The sequence below is a fragment of the Brachyistius frenatus genome, unplaced genomic scaffold (assembly GCF_029030835.1).
Source record: "Brachyistius frenatus isolate BFR_SWC_R1_liver_20210118 unplaced genomic scaffold, ASM2903083v1 Contig_62, whole genome shotgun sequence".
NCBI lineage: Eukaryota > Metazoa > Chordata > Actinopteri > Embiotocidae > Brachyistius > Brachyistius frenatus.
The window spans coordinates 820,109-837,172 of record NW_027210661.1 but is presented as its reverse complement, the minus strand read 5'-3'; the positions used below and the strand labels follow the sequence as shown (position 1 = coordinate 837,172).

At 38.9% G+C, this 17,064-nt stretch overlaps 1 protein-coding gene across 2 annotated transcripts in view; it reads left to right on the top strand.

The window, feature by feature from the left end:
• The window catches only part of stx1a (syntaxin 1A (brain)), a 54,643-nt gene extending 40,846 nt beyond the window's left edge, over nt 1-13,797 (top strand). The window contains exons 7-10 of one of the 2 annotated variants that reach the window (XM_069706323.1): nt 6,234-6,307; nt 6,419-6,553; nt 8,791-8,901; nt 12,450-13,797. In XM_069706323.1, coding sequence (XP_069562424.1) covers nt 6,234-6,307; nt 6,419-6,553; nt 8,791-8,901; nt 12,450-12,527 — 398 coding nt within the window. In that variant the 3' untranslated portion in view covers nt 12,528-13,797. The other variant, XM_069706324.1, reaches the window with a different exon arrangement.
• Nucleotides 13,798-17,064: the final 3,267 nt, after the last annotated feature.

Below are 17,064 nucleotides of genomic sequence, written 5' to 3'. Positions count from 1 at the left end.
CTATAACTACACAGCGAGGTCCTTTTGTCATTTTCTGAAACCTTCCTCATCACGACAACTTGCAACTGCTCTACCTGCTTTGATTCACTCAATATTCACTCTACTGAGCTGACATTTAGTTTTGTTTATAAAGTCATATGTAAAAAGTACAAAAGTTCTCTCCGTATTCATATTGCTTATTCATTTATTATTCTTGAAAAGGCTATAATTTGGGTGATGAAAATATTATGCCTTAGCTCCAGGCTGTTAATGTATCTGAAGTTCTTCAACTTAAAATTCAACATAAAACAACATAAACACATAAGCACACACACTCACATAAAAGCAAGTGTAACATCAAATTAGGAGTACATCCAACCATTAATATTCCACTGTGTCATAAATACCACTTGTCGAGAAAAGAGTACAAAAAAGATGACTTTTGATCATTTTGTTTAAAAAGACATTTCAATTTATTCCATCCATATTTGATTTTCAATTTGTCTTGTGTAGTGTACTAAAACAACTTTCCAAAACACATCACTAACACCCACACGCATATGCAGTCACACTACTCTCCCATGTCGCACTGCATGTGCAATGTGATTTGACAGGTATTAGCTGCAGTGCCACGGGCTCCTGGACCAGGCATCTGACATGGCATCCTGGCAGACTGCACCGTGCCAGCTGCCAGTCGTCATGATAGAATCACCGTATGCACAACTCGCACATACATACAGAGACAAACACTACGACACATTTAGCAGTCATAGCAAAGGCGAACAAGGGCAGTTATGTTGCAGGGCTCAGATGTAATTTCCTCTGGCTAGCTGTCAGTTTAGAGTGGACACATGTAGCCTGTTTGTATGCGTGAGCTGCACCCAGTGTACTGTATGCACACTAAATGTGATCCAGTCAAAAAAAAGAAGATATAAGTGCGCTCAGACAGTACTCTGTGGGGTTCAGCAAAGCACCAACAAAAACCCTCCTCCTGGAGTTAGAAACACACTTCACTCACTTTTTCCTTGAGGTCCTCCAGATCCATTTGGATTTGATTTGTCAGCTGGTGGAGTCACGGGAGGCCTCTGCTGATATCACCTGTCGTCAAGGAAGGGATTAGACACACAGGGAGAACACAGAGATGGAATGAAAGCACAGAGGACAGGAGACAAATTACGAGGAAAAGAAATAAATTCCTGTTTTGGGGCTTTTGGATGTTCACAAGTCTCCCGTTTTTCACTTTTGATTACATTTGATCAATATTGTGATCTAACACAATTTAATTCCCTTAGGGTTATACACCATTTCTGTTGTGTCAGCACCTTTGACTAGTTTGTGTGTGAATCAATAAGAGTGTGACACACAGAGAGGAAAACCTAGTGTGGTCTGTCAGACCTAGTATTGATGTTTCCTCAACAACTTCTCCTCTTTCCTGCTCACCTCCACTCTAACCTGCAGGATACAGACTTAACTGTAACAAGAGCTGTGAAGACTGTAAACATGTTGTTGTCTGGACATCATTTTCACCCCAATCTGCATGTCAACAGCCCTTCAGCAACCCTAAGTCCCTATATATTTGCATCACCTCTAATCAAAATGACTTCATACTATAGTTTTGATTTTTGTTTTGTTTTTTTGTTGTTGGTAGAAATAAAATATTGGTTCCCAAAAGAAAACTGAGCTAAAAAACAATGTACAGGATACTGCTGATACATTTTTAAAACCTTATGTTTTAGCCCTCTAAAAGAGACAGTGTGTTTATCAATGAAGGTTCTGCGAGACAGAGCTTTTTACCAACAATAATTGGATCGAGCCAGGCTAACTGTTTCCCATCTGATTTTAGTCCATAGACTCCCATGCACACCGTTTTTGTGTCTATAGCTCTTGAAGCACAATGAGATAAATGAAATGATTATGAATAGATGGTTAGCATACGATTAATGATAAAAACCTAAGCTTATTACTAAGTTTACTTTCACACAGATATACAGATATTAGAGTGATATAAATATTATTTTCTAATTCTGGGCAATAAAGCTTGTAAATATTCTTTCCAAAAAGTTGACCTACCCCTTTGTTTTCTGTCTTCTTCAAGTAACTTATTGGCCCTGCATTAACATATTTGTCATAATATTTCTGCCAATTAAGATTTGTACATCTTTAATTCTGTTGCATTTTAGTTAACTATCAGTTGAGAGTGACAAATGTGTTTGCTTCCATCTGCAGTGAGCAGACAGGCCGGCGCAGCAGGCAGCAGGACGCAGGGGATGTTGGTCACCAGCATCGCGGGGCCTCTTTGACATTTGATTGTAATATTTTATGTCTCAGCAGAGATTCTTTTAGCTGGGAGAGACGTATTAACAAGGGAAACACAAACACATACACCAACATATTGCGCCTGTAAAACAAAGCAGATTGTCCTGCATGTGTGAAGAAAGGCACAATGTGCAAGAAAATTATACATAGGCACAGTATCCTATTCTTGTGCAGGTGAAAATAAAAAAAAAAACACATGAAAATCACTTGCTTCCTTCACTCTGCAATCATGCAGCTGCATTTGGCCTTGTCACTGTTCCTTCGAGGTCACTTCATTTGTATTGTATAAAAATGTAAATTAGATAACATTGTCACTGGCAACATACAATAGTAACCATGATTTAATGGCTCACAAACACTCTGGGTGAAATGAGACTACTTTGCTTCAAATTAGGCTTCTCCATGTTTAAGTCTCTATGGTAACCAATAAGAGCCTCCCTCAGAGGAGTTTGTGTGAGTGAGTGAGTGAGTGAGTGAGTGAGTGAGTGAGTGAGTGAGTGAGTGAGTGAGTGAGTGAGTGAGTGAGTGAGTGAGTGAGTGAGTGAGTGAGTGAGTGAGTGAGTGAGTGAGTGAGTGAGTGAGTGAGTGAGCGTGCGTGCGTGTGTATAAGAAGTGAGATAAATAGGGTAGGGAAACACCAGAGTGCCTTTTTTTTTTTTTCTAAATTATCCATGACTCATGGCCACTGCCCTTTGTGTTTCAACTTTAAGTCTGAGCCTCTTAAATGTTGTAGTTTTAGGCTTAAAGAGCGAATATTTATTACAGAAGAGGTCAGGAGGATGGGGAATTGATCACAGTGGTGTGGTGCACGTGGTCTTTCACTCCTCTTTGTGTGCTGTCCTCATCCTCTCATTAGTCAAACTGCAAAATGTCATTGCTGAACATAAGTGGAGTCTTGAGCATGTTAATGAAACCGTGGGCCCACTCAATCACCTCTAAATGAAATTCATTGGCTTGATATGGATATGAAGTTTGGATTGAACACGATATGCTCTGTATGCGTAAAGACAAATGAACGAAAGTGCGCTTACATATGAAGACGTGGGTTCATTCACCGTTAAATGTAAATGTTAAAGAGCAGCTTCATCAGTATTCTACTCATGAAGGCAATCATTGGGTCTAACTCCCAACCATCATCACTCACCGTGCTCTGCCATAGGCCCCCACACGAACCACTCACAAACATCTTGATTAGGTCATAAATATAGGTTTTGTAGTTCCTCTGAAATCTTGGGCCATATCTGTCGGGGGTCCAGTGGACAGAAAAAGCACATCAGTATTTGACAAAGCCAGCTGTGCAGGTCATTCCATTATACTTTGGTATAAGATTAATTGTTTTGTGTTTCAGTAGCTTAAAATGTTAGAAAGCACACTTTCTATTTGCCAAAAATTAGATTTATACCACTCTCATGTCTGTATGGTGAACGTAAATTTCTAGCACAAAAACTGTAAATCGGTGGAAACAGGTTGCATTTCTCTGTCCAAAGGTAACAAAATCAGACTCCCAGCAAATTGCTTTAATTACAGTAACATTACTGACTGCAGTGCTTAGCTTAGATATTTGGCTTGCTGTTCTGCCTACATTTCTTTATGCTCTGCTGTTGAGCATTTTTCTCATAAGTATGGATACATTAGTTACCTGTTGAATAAGCAAACTATACCTCTTGACCTAAAGAGTTGTAGCTAGCTCAGAAAAGATACTGTTGATACTCTTGCTTTTAAGAGTCGTTTTATCTTTTCTAATATTTTTGCTTTTATTCTTGTAAAATACTCAATACGTTGATTTCTTTAAGCATAAAAAATAACAAATAAGAGCGAAAAATAATATATGGTTGAACAGCTCATGACTCTTTAGGTCATGTCGGAAAGTAACTAAATACGTCGGTAACACATTTAAGGGTGCATGAAGTAACACTAGTTCATGCCATAATTGGAATTACCTAATCAATCAACAACTAATGTGTCTGTAATCATTTATTAAAAGTGTTCATGTCAACTATGGTATTAACTAAATGTATTTTCAAGCAGACGGTGTTGTAACATCTGAGATATCACGTATATTACTTCGTTGTTGGTTGAAGGTTTTGTAATTGCACTGCAGAAATTTTATAAATTTTCTGGTGCATTAAAAACTGCTCACAAGAACTTTCAGATTTCTTTGTTTTGCAGCTGTTGGCTATTTACACAGTATGCCTGTGTAATTTTCGCATCTTAGCCGTAAAGAAGTTAAACTAACTTCTCAAATCTGTCCACCAACTAACTATTTGATGGGATGCAGCGTGTTATCACGAGAAAGCGATAAGACGTCCAAGTCTGAGGATTTAAAATGTGCAGAGGAAAGATTGGAGATGATGTTGACCACGGCTGACTTTGACTTACAGTATCAGCGGGATAGTAATGGAGCCCAAGTGAAGCACCTCTGCAGGTGGACTCAGTGCTCATTCGCAAGGATATGAGTGTAGGTGTATGTAATATATACAAAGTAGGACGACTCTGTCGGGGAAAATAAAGATGGATGAAGAGCAAACACATCAACAGGAAGAAATACTGTTGCGCAGACACGGTTAGTAGATAGGAAGATTATGGGGAGCCGCGGGGTATTAAGGCAAACTTAATACGGGACTGAATAAGTAGGTGATATCCTTGACTTTCCTTTACTCCTAAAACTAAGATCGCTACACATACAAAGGATTAGAGGCTTGTTTACTCATCTTCTGCCTATCCTGACAATCAAAAGGGAAATGTCAGGAGATGATCAGAACCAGTATGCGGACTGACTGAGCATGCCTGATATGTTTGATTCAATATTTGCACATGACCTGTTAAAGCAACGTATGCATGGATCCTTGTTGTAGCAGTAGAGGTTAATGACACTTGTGTTATGATAGGATGTAAAGAACTAATGTATTGACAAATATTAGAATGCATCAGTAGTTTTTTTTCTTCAATTACAGCTTCAAAACATTCAAATCCAGATCTGCGGAGGACAAAATCTAAAGGACAAAATACAAAATTTCAACCTCATGGAGACAATTAACTCCATTAATCATCTCCAAATGAATCTGACATGCAGCTGAATCTGACCTTATTTGGGCAGGAAAAGTGTATAACACCTCACTGGCAAATGTGAAACAGGTGGGATTGAGATACAATAAGATGTCTGAACTGCTAAGCAGGTTGCTTCAGGCAGGAGTGTACTCAGTATAGTATTTGAACTGTAGGACTGTAAATGTTGTGACCAGACAGTGTTTATATGAGTGAGGTGACGTCAGGGCTTGAGAGTATATATGTCCGGAGGCTGGTGGCACATTTTTTTATCTGAACCTTATTGTAGATCATATTCAGCCAAACATTTGAGATGCCTGGTTGTATACTGACAAATCCACAAACACACACACACACACACACACACACACACACACACACACACACACACACACACACACACACACACACACACATTTCACCTTGTAACATTTAAATCAGCTGGAATCCAGATCCTCGATGGTACAGACTGATATCTTCTGCAGTCCCTGTGTTTCTATCATGGCGTCCGTTTCTGACTCCTGTAAGAGACGCTCAGCTTGAATTCTGGCACAAGTTATTTTCACATTACATCCAGACACATGGAGGAAAAAAGTTATCAGACCATATGGGCAGTAGAGACAGATGGCGAGAGAGTATGTGTAAAAGAAAATCACACAGCTTCCGTTTTAATTTGTCATCAAGCAGACATGAAGGAGGAGGTGACATTTTATTAGTGTTTCTTAATGTGGACTTCATCCACCTTAGTTTGGAGAACCTTTTCAATCAAATTTCACTGCGCTTACACTTTTTATTTCTTACAGTAAACCTATAGTGCATCTCTGAACACCTTCAATGGGCACACTTTTCTGTTACAGATGTTTATGAATGTGTTTGTTTTTTTTCCCATTTAGCTGGGAGAAACACAACAAATGACGAGCTGGAGAGCATGTTGGAGAGTGACAACCCTGCTATCTTTACCTCGGGGGTAAGTAGTACGAACAAATTCAGCATGTATGCACATGCAAATCATGTTGAGAGGAGAAAATTGAATTTTCCTCCTCTCTAAATCTTTCTTTTCATGGTCATACCTTCTTAGATAATTATGGACAACATCACCAAACAAGCGATGAATGAGATTGAGACGCGGCACACTGAGATCATCAAGCTGGAAAACAGTATCAGGGAGCTTCACGACATGTTCATGGACATGGCCATGCTGGTGGAGAGCCAGGTGAAAACACTCTTTCTTACTTCATACAGCTGTGTGGTTTGGGGCTCAGCCAAATGCATGCAATTAAAAAAGACTTCCAAATGCTAAATACGTTTTGAATTGACAATCCATCTGCCAAATGACAGATAAATACCGTTTCTACATGCAGGATGGTGGTTTAAAAAAATAGCCCTGACTAATGTAGAGATTCAATAGAACACTGTGTTGTCAATAGTGAAATCATTAACCAGCTAAGCATGCTAGCAAGCTGCAGCAGCACTGCTTCTCCCTGTTAACACTCCAATACCTCAGATAGACAGAAACTGGCATTCTTTTCATTTACAGACAAGTTGCAAAGTATATTAGTATAAATGTAGGCCTATCTATGCCAACAGAGTTGGAAGGAGGTTATGTTTGCAGCTCCATCTGGTTGTCTGTTTGCAAAATAACGCAGTAAATTTAGACAGATTTTGGAGAACAGATAGTTTTTGGCTCAAGGATAAGTTGATTGGAATTTGGTGAATATCTGTATGTGGGATTTCTGCCATTAAACCATTTTTTAAGAATAATTATCATGCTGTGTTTATGAGCCGGAAGGACAATCTGACATCTGGGAATTTCAGTTTGGCAACATAAGAGAGGCACTGTTTTGTTTGAGCATTTAGTTATAAACCTAAATATTAGAGGCTTTGGATTTGTACATTTGGAATTGTTCAGAATTAGTGTTATTTTGTCACTTAAAATTGTATTTGGTGGCAAATGTTGATCGGTGCACATTAAGAAACATTTAGAGCCTTATCCAGGATAAAATTTTGTTTCCTAATATCCTGATATGTAGGTAGATTCTCTTAAATTGTTGAGCTGCCAGTGCTCTCCTTAGTAAAGTGTAGACCTTCAGGGAAGGCCTGCTGCCTGCATGTGTGACTACGTGTGTGTGTGTGTGTGTGTGTGTGTGTGTGTGTGTGTGTGTGTGTGTGTGTGTGTGTGTGTGTGTGTGTGTGTGTGTGTGTGTGTGTGTGTGTGTGTGTGTGTGTGTGTGTGTGTTTGTGGGCCGAACCCCCACAGAGATGAGCTATTTCCCTCATCAGAAATATGCAGTCAATTATTACAAATGGAATGTGAGTGAGATGTTGCATGTTAGTGATTTGCATTAAAATTGTAATTGTTTAAATTGTTTGTCTAATAATTCAGCTTCATTTTGTGTTTGTGGATATGCTCTTTTATTCTGTCTTCATGCATATACTCCAAATAATTCCAATAACTAAGCTTTGCTTTCTGAGGGCCTCTTTATTTCAGATTATTATTAAGTGTTAAATTACCCTTCTCAGCTTTGCCCTCTCTGTCCCCAAAACTGTTTCCCCTCTTTGTTCTTCTCCACAACACAACACTGTCATCATTCCAATGACTCTAAGCTCTAGAGAACAGAGAACGCTGCTCCCCTTCTGATAAAGCAAGGTAATTTACCTGTAATTCCTTTATTTTTTTCTGGTTGTATGGCATGCATGGAGAGCTGAACGTACCGGTTTGCTTCCATAGTAATTTGGATGCAAAATTGTTGAAGGGTCTTGGGGCAATGCAGAGCTAATTTAAGTGTTCATTGATGATCAATGCTGGTTTTAACATGATTAATAACTCTTTCATAACGTCAAGCCTCAGTAAGAAAAAGAATGTGGGTAGATATATAAATGAACAGACAAAGAAAAAAGATAATTTTTCAAAGCACTCACAACATAAAAATCAGTCCCATTCCCTAAAATATTTGTTTTATAAGGAAGACACTAGAGAATATGTAATAGAGCTAAAGAAAAAAATATATTGAAAAATATTCTAAACATTCATCAGGCTAGTCTGACAAAAAACACGTCTATGAAATAAAATTTTGCTGTTGTTAGGATGAATGTGAGATTAGGCACATTTCTTCTCTGACTAATTCTCTTATTTTTGTGCAGGGCGAGCTGGTGAACAACATTGAGCGGAGTGTTTCAGAAGCCCAGGAATATGTGGAGGAGGCAAAGGAGAGGATCCCAAAATGCAAAAAGTTTAAAAAGAGCAGCAGAAGGGTGACATAATTGTTTTTTCTCTTTTTTTCCCCCTCTCCCTCTCCTCTATCTTCTTTTTGCTTCCCCTCCTCATTCACCCTTTACTCCTCACATCGCCTGTCTGTATCCGCTCCTCCTTCCTGCCTACACATCTGGCTCCCTCTTTCTTCCTCCTGTCTGCATGTCTTCTACACCTCCTCTGTAACTAACCTCTCTTAGGGGGAAATGATAGACCGCATAGAATACAATGTGGAGCACTCAGTAGACTATGTGGAGAGGGCAGTATCAGACACTAAGAAGGCGGTTAAATACCAGAGTAAAGCCCGGAGGGTGAGTTGCTCATTAAACAAAACAATGCATGTGCAAAAACATGCTATCACATGAGAACATGATTGATAACTTCAGAAACACTGCATGTGCAAAGTGAAGTGCAGTGATGGTTGTCATCTGTTTGCATGCTCACCTGTCATGTGTTCTGCATTATGGAGTGTGCGTGCTGTGAGTGTATTTGACATTGTCCACATCACTGGCGCCGGCAGCCATAATCCTCTACACACTGTGCATACATTTTTTTTTTTTTTTTTTTTTTTTTTATCTATTCTTGAAAATCAAATTGTGACAACAGCAGACCCTGTCTTATTTATTGGCTGCATCCATTCACTAATGTTATGATGCAAATAGGCTAATCAGAGTTTATGGGCGTGTTATGTCGGTAACTTATGTGCAAAAGAACATGAATCAGTCTCTCTCGCTTTCTCACTCACTCTCATAGTAAACTATCTGCTGCAGAGTAACATAAATGCGATTGGCCCCGTGCATATGTTTCTTGGCCTTCCCTCCCCCCCATTTCCCAGCATATTCTCTATCCATTGTAATTTAAGAATAAACCAGCCAAGTTTAATAGATGTTGATCATTGGTAGAAATAATTTTTATTTTTGATCAAACATGCAGTTTTGAAACATTTTTAAAAAAAAAAGACATGTTCAGATAGCCTACATAGAAGATGTGACTCCAAACCATAAGTATACAATATTGGAAGGGGAAATATATGTCACACTTTATTGGGAACCATACGAAGTCTTGAAAGCGACCGTGACACTGCTGTGTTGATATAAAACTTACCTGCACATACCTAAACTCCAACTAACAGCTTCGACTACTGGACATAGTGAATAGCAATAATAAAAAGGTAAGTGCCCTGCCGGCGGGACGTGTTTGTGCATTAAAATGAGATCCTGCCGGTGTAGCTGGTCCTCATTAGTGACTCAACCAGGGCCATGTGCCCTGTACATCTGTGGGTACTCCTGCAGTTTCCAGGGTGCATATCTAAAATTGTACCTGATAAAAATATGTTTTGTTAAGAACAACAATACATGTATTTATATTTATAGGAAAAAATATACATAAAAACAGTTATAATAGCAATAATCTAGCAGGACATGGAACAACCTGAGTAAGCCGTAACACCTGAATACCACATGCTGCTGAGGGGTTGTGAAATCTGATAACCAAGTAACAAGTTAAAGTACTCCATAAATGTTAGAAAGATCCAGTGTGTTACCATGCAAACCATTAGAGGAACAAATGCAAACTCCTGCGGTTTTAATACACCAATCATAAGCATAGAAATGGACATTTTCACAGTTATTTATGAATGAAACAAAATATGTTGACTTGTGGACTGTGGAGGTGCTGCTAGCTGGATTTTGTTACTTGGACAGAGCCACACTCGCTGTTGAGGGGTGTGTCGGAGTGCAGCAGACAAAAAACACTGAAAGCTGGTCTACAATTCGTTAAGATGGATTTTCACCAGGTTACTTGACCAATACTTTTCAAATACTTTTCAAATTGATTGTCCTTCCTTGGTTTAACAACCTGCCCTACAGCGGAACAATTCTGCCACCTCTTGGTTCATGTCTATAATAGCACTCAAAGATACAGAAATGTCATCCATGGTTTAACCAAGGTTCACACCTGCCATCTACATGACCTTTTCCCCATTCATAATAAATGACTTTGCAACAGCAATTTCTTTCTTTCTTTCTTTCTTTCTTTCTTTCTTTCTTTCTTTCTTTCTTTCTTTCTCTCTTTCTCTCTCTTTCGCTCTCTCTCTCTCTCTCCATTCTGTCCTACATCCACTGAACCATTATCTGACACTTTGTTCTCCTTGTTCCCTCCCCCCGGCTCCCCCATGCAGAAGGTGATCCTGATAGGAGGTTGTGTTGCAGCATGTCTGACCATCCTCATTATTTCCCTCGCAGTGGGACTCAGTTAGGACCCTAAGAAATACCCACAGGGAACACAGAGCAGGATGCCATGCTTCCTAAAGAGCCATGTGACTACCAAAGAAAGACGCTACACGCACAACTGTTCATCTGTTAAAATGTGGCCTACTGTTCAGTCAGCATTGTAACTGTTTGAGAACTGGAAAGCTGGGTTACATTACTGGTCTGCAAATCTGTCCAGTTTCTCTCTGAGCAGTTGCACACCTTGATGAAATGTCGCTTTCTGCTTGTGTCATGATTAACATAGATTTGTCATGTGCATGCTCTGTGGTGTGTTGAAAAGCTTTGCATGTTTCATCACAAACACACTGTCTCATACTTAAATATGAATAATTGCGAACCTGATATAATAGCATTAAAGGAGCAGTTCAATATTTTTGAAAATGCACTCATTCACTTTCTTGCCAAGAGTTACATGACACATTTTTCTAAGAAAAAAGATGGATGGGTTAAAAAAAAAAAAAAAAGCTGTTGTGGTTTTACATGTGGTTATGTGCTGGACTGGCTGCAACCAGCCAATAAATAGTCTAGCACATAAATGCAATGGATGTATTATAAAAACATACAGAAATACCAGCCCCTGAAGTGTTTTCTAGCTTCCAGGCCTGCTTCTGCATTTTGAGGCAGATTAGGGTTTCTTTTGCTACACAGGGATGCCGTCTCACATGTACAAGAACTTTTCTTGGCTTTGGTAAAGTTTTACAAATAAAGAACCATCATTATTTATAAATTCACAATACAAAATGTGATAATTGACCTTGTTTCAGTGGATAGTGTTGTGTTGACAGACATATCTTTTTTATAACTGTGTTCTATTGGGAAAATGATTTTTGGGTCAATGAACAATAAGACTAAGAGGTGCTGGTAGGCGGATTTGGTTCCCACTTTTTTCCCCATACATCCCCTCCTACTTTCTTTATACTAAGTTTAATTTACAAGCTGCCGCCTCCAGCTTTTTATTTCTCATAAATGACAGTGGTGTCGATCCTCTCATAAATCAGCTGAAAGCAAATAAGTCCATTTCTCAAAATGTCAAACTATTCCTTTAAGAACGGACTGTTGAGTCCGCAGGGTTTGAAATGTTAGACCCTCGCTGTTTATAAATTCAAGTGGAGTAATGCATGCTGAGAATACAAGTTTTACAAGTTTGCTTTAAAGTCACTGTGTGGATTTCTACTATCCATCTGCTACCATTTTTAAATGCGACCACCAGGTGGTTCCAAAATTGAGGATTCCTACATTCCACTAGTGGCTTTTAAATGTGAGATGATTCATGTTTGTGGCATGTGTGAATATGTTATTATACATCTGAAGCTTTGTTGTTTAATGTGCTGAACAAAATGCAGAAGATGTGGAAATGCATTTAAACCAAGTCACACTCCAACAACATCATCAAATACAATAAATTGAAATCTCTCTCTCTGAATAGCTGTCTTCATATCTGCTTTTCTTCTAAACTGCATTTTGTTCTGATTATTATAAACACTTTAACATGTTAAAGTAAAGTCTAAGTCATATTTCTAATATGTTTTCCTCTGCCCCCCATTTGCTGCTTTGGATGATTTTTCTTTTTTCTTGTTAACACTATGTAGAAGAAAATTATGATTATTATATGCTGTGTGGTTTTGGGGATTGTCATTGCGTCCATCATTGGGGGAACACTGGCCTAAACCTCACACTAAAAGACACACAAACGAACACAGAGCTACACACACTCAACAGAGCAAAACCACAACAGATTCACATTTTCAATTTCCTGTTTTCATGAATGCAATCTATTACATGTTCAGCACAAGATGCGTTACGTAATGTGCGATGCATTTTACACACAGTGTAAAGGGCCAGAGGTGTTTTCGCATGAGTTGCTATTTTGTAAATGTGTGGTGCTGCAAACTGTTTATTCAAGTGTTGATTGTTGTCAAAGATATGATGTTTCTTGAATGAAAAAGATACTAAATGATATGTAATGCTATACTAATACATTCCAACCTCTAAATATGACACTGATTCAGTTGTAATGTCTATTTTGTATTGTATAGGCAAAGTGACAGGTCACTCATCTGAAGTGTCTTTAAAGCTGTTATTTGTAGTTTATTTACATATTTATTTATCTTTTTTAGCCTTTTTACTTTCTCTCTCTGATGTCTTCTACCTCCCTTTGAAAGCCCTGCATGGTTTATTTTGCTGTAAAGTGGTGTTTTGTATGCTGTTGCAAAGGGGAACACAACAAACAGAACATAGCTGTACTGACGTTGGATATTTTGCTCGTAGAATCGTCACACTGCCAAACTTTTTTGTATCGCTACTGTACTTAACTTCATCTGGCCTTACGAGTTGTGCAGCATTTCTGACCGTGGCTCCAGTGTGTGAGCGAGTGCATGCATGCATTTATGTGAAAGAGGGTATGTGGGTGTTCATTTGTAGCTCAATGTCTGAGCGTGAGTGTGAGTCATGGAATGAAAACCTGAGTGCTTGTAACCAGCCACCTGTGTCTTTGTTTTGTAAACTGATATAAAGCTCTCTAACACTGCCAGTGTGTTCCAATAAGATATTCAAATGAAGTCTAGTCTGGTTGGATTGATAATCCTGGTCTATAAGTGACAAACCCTTTTTGATTTATGTCTCTCTCTTTTTTTCTTTTTTTTTTTTACAAACCCCAAGCTTTAAACAGTGCATAGTCTGTAACGCTACTTCTCTATTTATTTCTATGAGTGAACTTCATGAGTCAATGACAGCATCAGCATGAAGTCAAAGTAGCGATGTAAAATACTTTAATGTCAGTTTTTAGGACACATCAGACATGCACAGACTGCAACCATGTTACCATGTTGCCTACTCAACTTGTTGCCTTTGTGTTGTAATGTGAAGACATTGTTTGGTTTGTTTAAATGGAGTTCTGTTTGGATTTTTTTTTCAAGTAAAGTTTGTCTGGAAAACCTTTTTCAGAGTTTGTGCTTTGCTTACTGTAAACGCTCTTACAGAAGCAGGATGTTTCCAGAAGTCCATCGTTTTTCTGGGAACAACACCCAACAACCACAACATTAAGACAAGTAAAGCAGCAAGTGAACAGTCAGTTTATGAAGTCGTAAAAAGGAGCAAGCATAAAGATCTGAGTGAGTTTGACGAGGGCTTTGACTACTGACGAAGGTCAGAGTGTCTTCAAAACAACAGGTCTGGTGGGGTGTTCCTGGTTTGCAGTGGTCAGTACCTACCAAAAGTGGTCCAAGAAAGGCAATGAAGAAATGGTCATGGGCGCCCAAAACTCAGTGATGTGGGTGGGAAGTAAAGGCTCTCCTATGTGGTTTGATCCAACAGAAGAGCTACTGTAGCACGAACTGCTGAAAACCTTAATGCTGGCTGATAGAAAGGTTCAGAAGAAATTGGAGCTTGTTGTTCATGGGGCTGTGTAGCTGCAGACTAGACAAGAGTGCCTGTGCTGACCCCTGTTCACCACCAAAAGCTCCAACAGTGGGCATGTGAGCTTCAGACCGTGGAACAATGAAAGAAGGAGGCCTGGACTGATGAGTCATGTTTTCTTTTACATGGTGGATGGCCGTGTGCGGGTGCGCTGTCTTCTTGGGGAAGAGGTGGCAGCAGGGTGCATCGGGGGAAAACACAAGCCGGTTGAGATGGCGTGATGCTCTGGGTAATGTTCTGCTGGGAAACCCTGGGTCCCTGGCATTCATAAAAATATCACCTTGACACATCCCACCTACCTAAACAAACAAACAAACAAACAAACAAACAAACTTCAGAGGTCTTGTGGAGTCCATGCCTTGACAAATCAGAGCTGTTTTAGTGGCATGAAGAGGACCTATACAATATTAGTTTTAAGGTTTTTAGGTTAGAGGATAAACACAAACAGCAACTAAACCGAAATACTCCAGGAATGAGGGACATTCTCCACCAAATTCGTTGTATCAATCTGCAGCACAGCGCTCTCTAGCACCCATATCTCTACTGTTGTATTCTGCTAAAAAAAATCTCACTGGGTGTAAAGTATAGAAGGAAGTGGAAGCACTAAAGTAAAGGACAGCAAACTGTACTTAACTGTCTCGTTATTATTATTGTAATAGTGTGCAGCAAACTGTACTTAACTGTCTCGTTATTATTATTGTTTTCTAACATTAAAAATAAGCTTTGACAAAATGAAAAAAACTAAAAGGACAGGGAATCAAGGAAAGATCTTCTTTTCACTCATGCTGAATTTTAAAAACAAGCCACTCTTTTATACATGGAAGTTATACTGTGTTGAGGACACTGCTGTTACACCTCTCAGGCATGAATGGATTTACTTCACTTAATTTTGTTCCCTTTGTTTGTCTTGTGGATTTAAGAGTCAGCAGCAGGCCAGATATCTACAATAAATCGTATGCTACACACTTTAGAGACTCACTGTGTCATTATAAACTGCTGGGCTTTTAAATCACAAGTGCCACCTACTGTATAGGAAAAATATAAAGATTTGAATGACGAACAACTCTTTAGACCTCTCAAAGCTTTCAAACCTGTGACATGTTTACCACTCTGCCTCGATGCTATGTTTCAGTTTCAGCCCATGTGATGTGATCTGTGACGCCGCTCAGGTTTTAGCTACTGAGAACACACAACCTGTACTCTGAAATGTAAGGTCTGAATCCAGTGGCACCTTTGAAACTGTACATCATTTCCTTTATTCTCCTTTATTTTAAAGGCTGATTCTGTTCCGCTGAGTGAGAAACATTTGCGCATTTTATTTGTTTTAGTTCATGGGTTTTCTCTGGCCATTGATTTGAGGTCTATTCATCTCAATTCTAAAGATCAAGTCTTTGCCCTGTCCTTGTTTGGACTTTCCATATTAGAGACACAGGAATAAGACAGTGATAGGTTGATTTCTCATAATCCCTAAGGCCCCTTTTTCCAAGATGTTTCCATCTCATAAAGTTGGTGTTTTTCAGATGTGACTCAACTTTTTTCTAATACGTCCTATTTCTGTGGGGTGATTGTATCCACTTCACTTTCTATCAGCTCTCGTCTTGACTCTACAGTTCCCCTTTCCTCAGTGAAAACACTGAATTTTTATGACCTTCTCCTGCCTATACCAAGACGAAATATTACAAGTTTCAAATACACATTATCATGTATTATCATGTTCTATGTAATTCTTATAACCATGTCTGACCATTTTGCATCACTTTATCATCATTTGCTTCTCACCGCAGCCATTTTTGACTGACTTGTCACCGAGGATTATTAACAGATGCTTCAGGACAGAGACCCACACCCTCTTGGGTCCCCGAGCCTGCATACGCTTTCTGTGACCAACGTAGTTGAGGTTGACGAAATTACAACTAAGGTAGTGTTTTCTATAAAAATCTATAAAGACAATTTTAAGTTGAAAGAAGCCATTTTATCCTCCAGACTGTAAGGTACCTTGTTACCAAAAAAGGCAGATGTTTGAATCCAGGAGGTGGCAATAATATTCTTAAGTTGGTTTTTGTTTCCTAACCTCAACCATGTTTTTGTTGTTGTTGTTGTTGTTGTTGTTGTTGTAACCCAAGCAATGATCTTTTTATTAACTCCAACCATGTGTTTTTCCTAAAAGTTTCATTTTCCTGTAAATCACATGGCTGTATGCATGCAGTAGGTTTCATTTTCGTCTACTACAGGAAAACGTGAAACTGCAACCCTGAGAGGCCAAAGTGTGGCTATTTCATGTTTTGCTGTAGTGGACTGGTGTATCTATTTCACGTTTTGCTGATAACGGGTTGCATGAGTAGCTAACCATAACTAACTTAGTCATGTCTCTAGCCAAGTGTGTGTAACTTTAGCCTAGAGAAGGGCTTCATGACAAGATGACAGCCCTCTATGCCATTCTTTAAAAAAAAAAAAGAGATGGCAACATGAAATACAAATAATAGAAACCATTTCATAGTGATAATGATGCTGCTACATTTGAAAGCATTTCAATAGAAAACAGCAATATAATGTTGTCTGACCAGCATGTAGCTCAACATACAGTCCTCTACAGTCAAGTGTAGAAGAAACTCTTGTCTCCGCCATTAGTGTAGATGCTGTCCATTACACCCAATTCACCTGTCAACCAAGAATTTTGAACTCACAACAAGAGGTCTGATTGGGAGTTACAATTTTTTGTGACACAATAAAAAAGGAAAATTCTCAAGTCTTTGAACAAAACTGTAAGTGATCATTTGTTTACAACCCAGA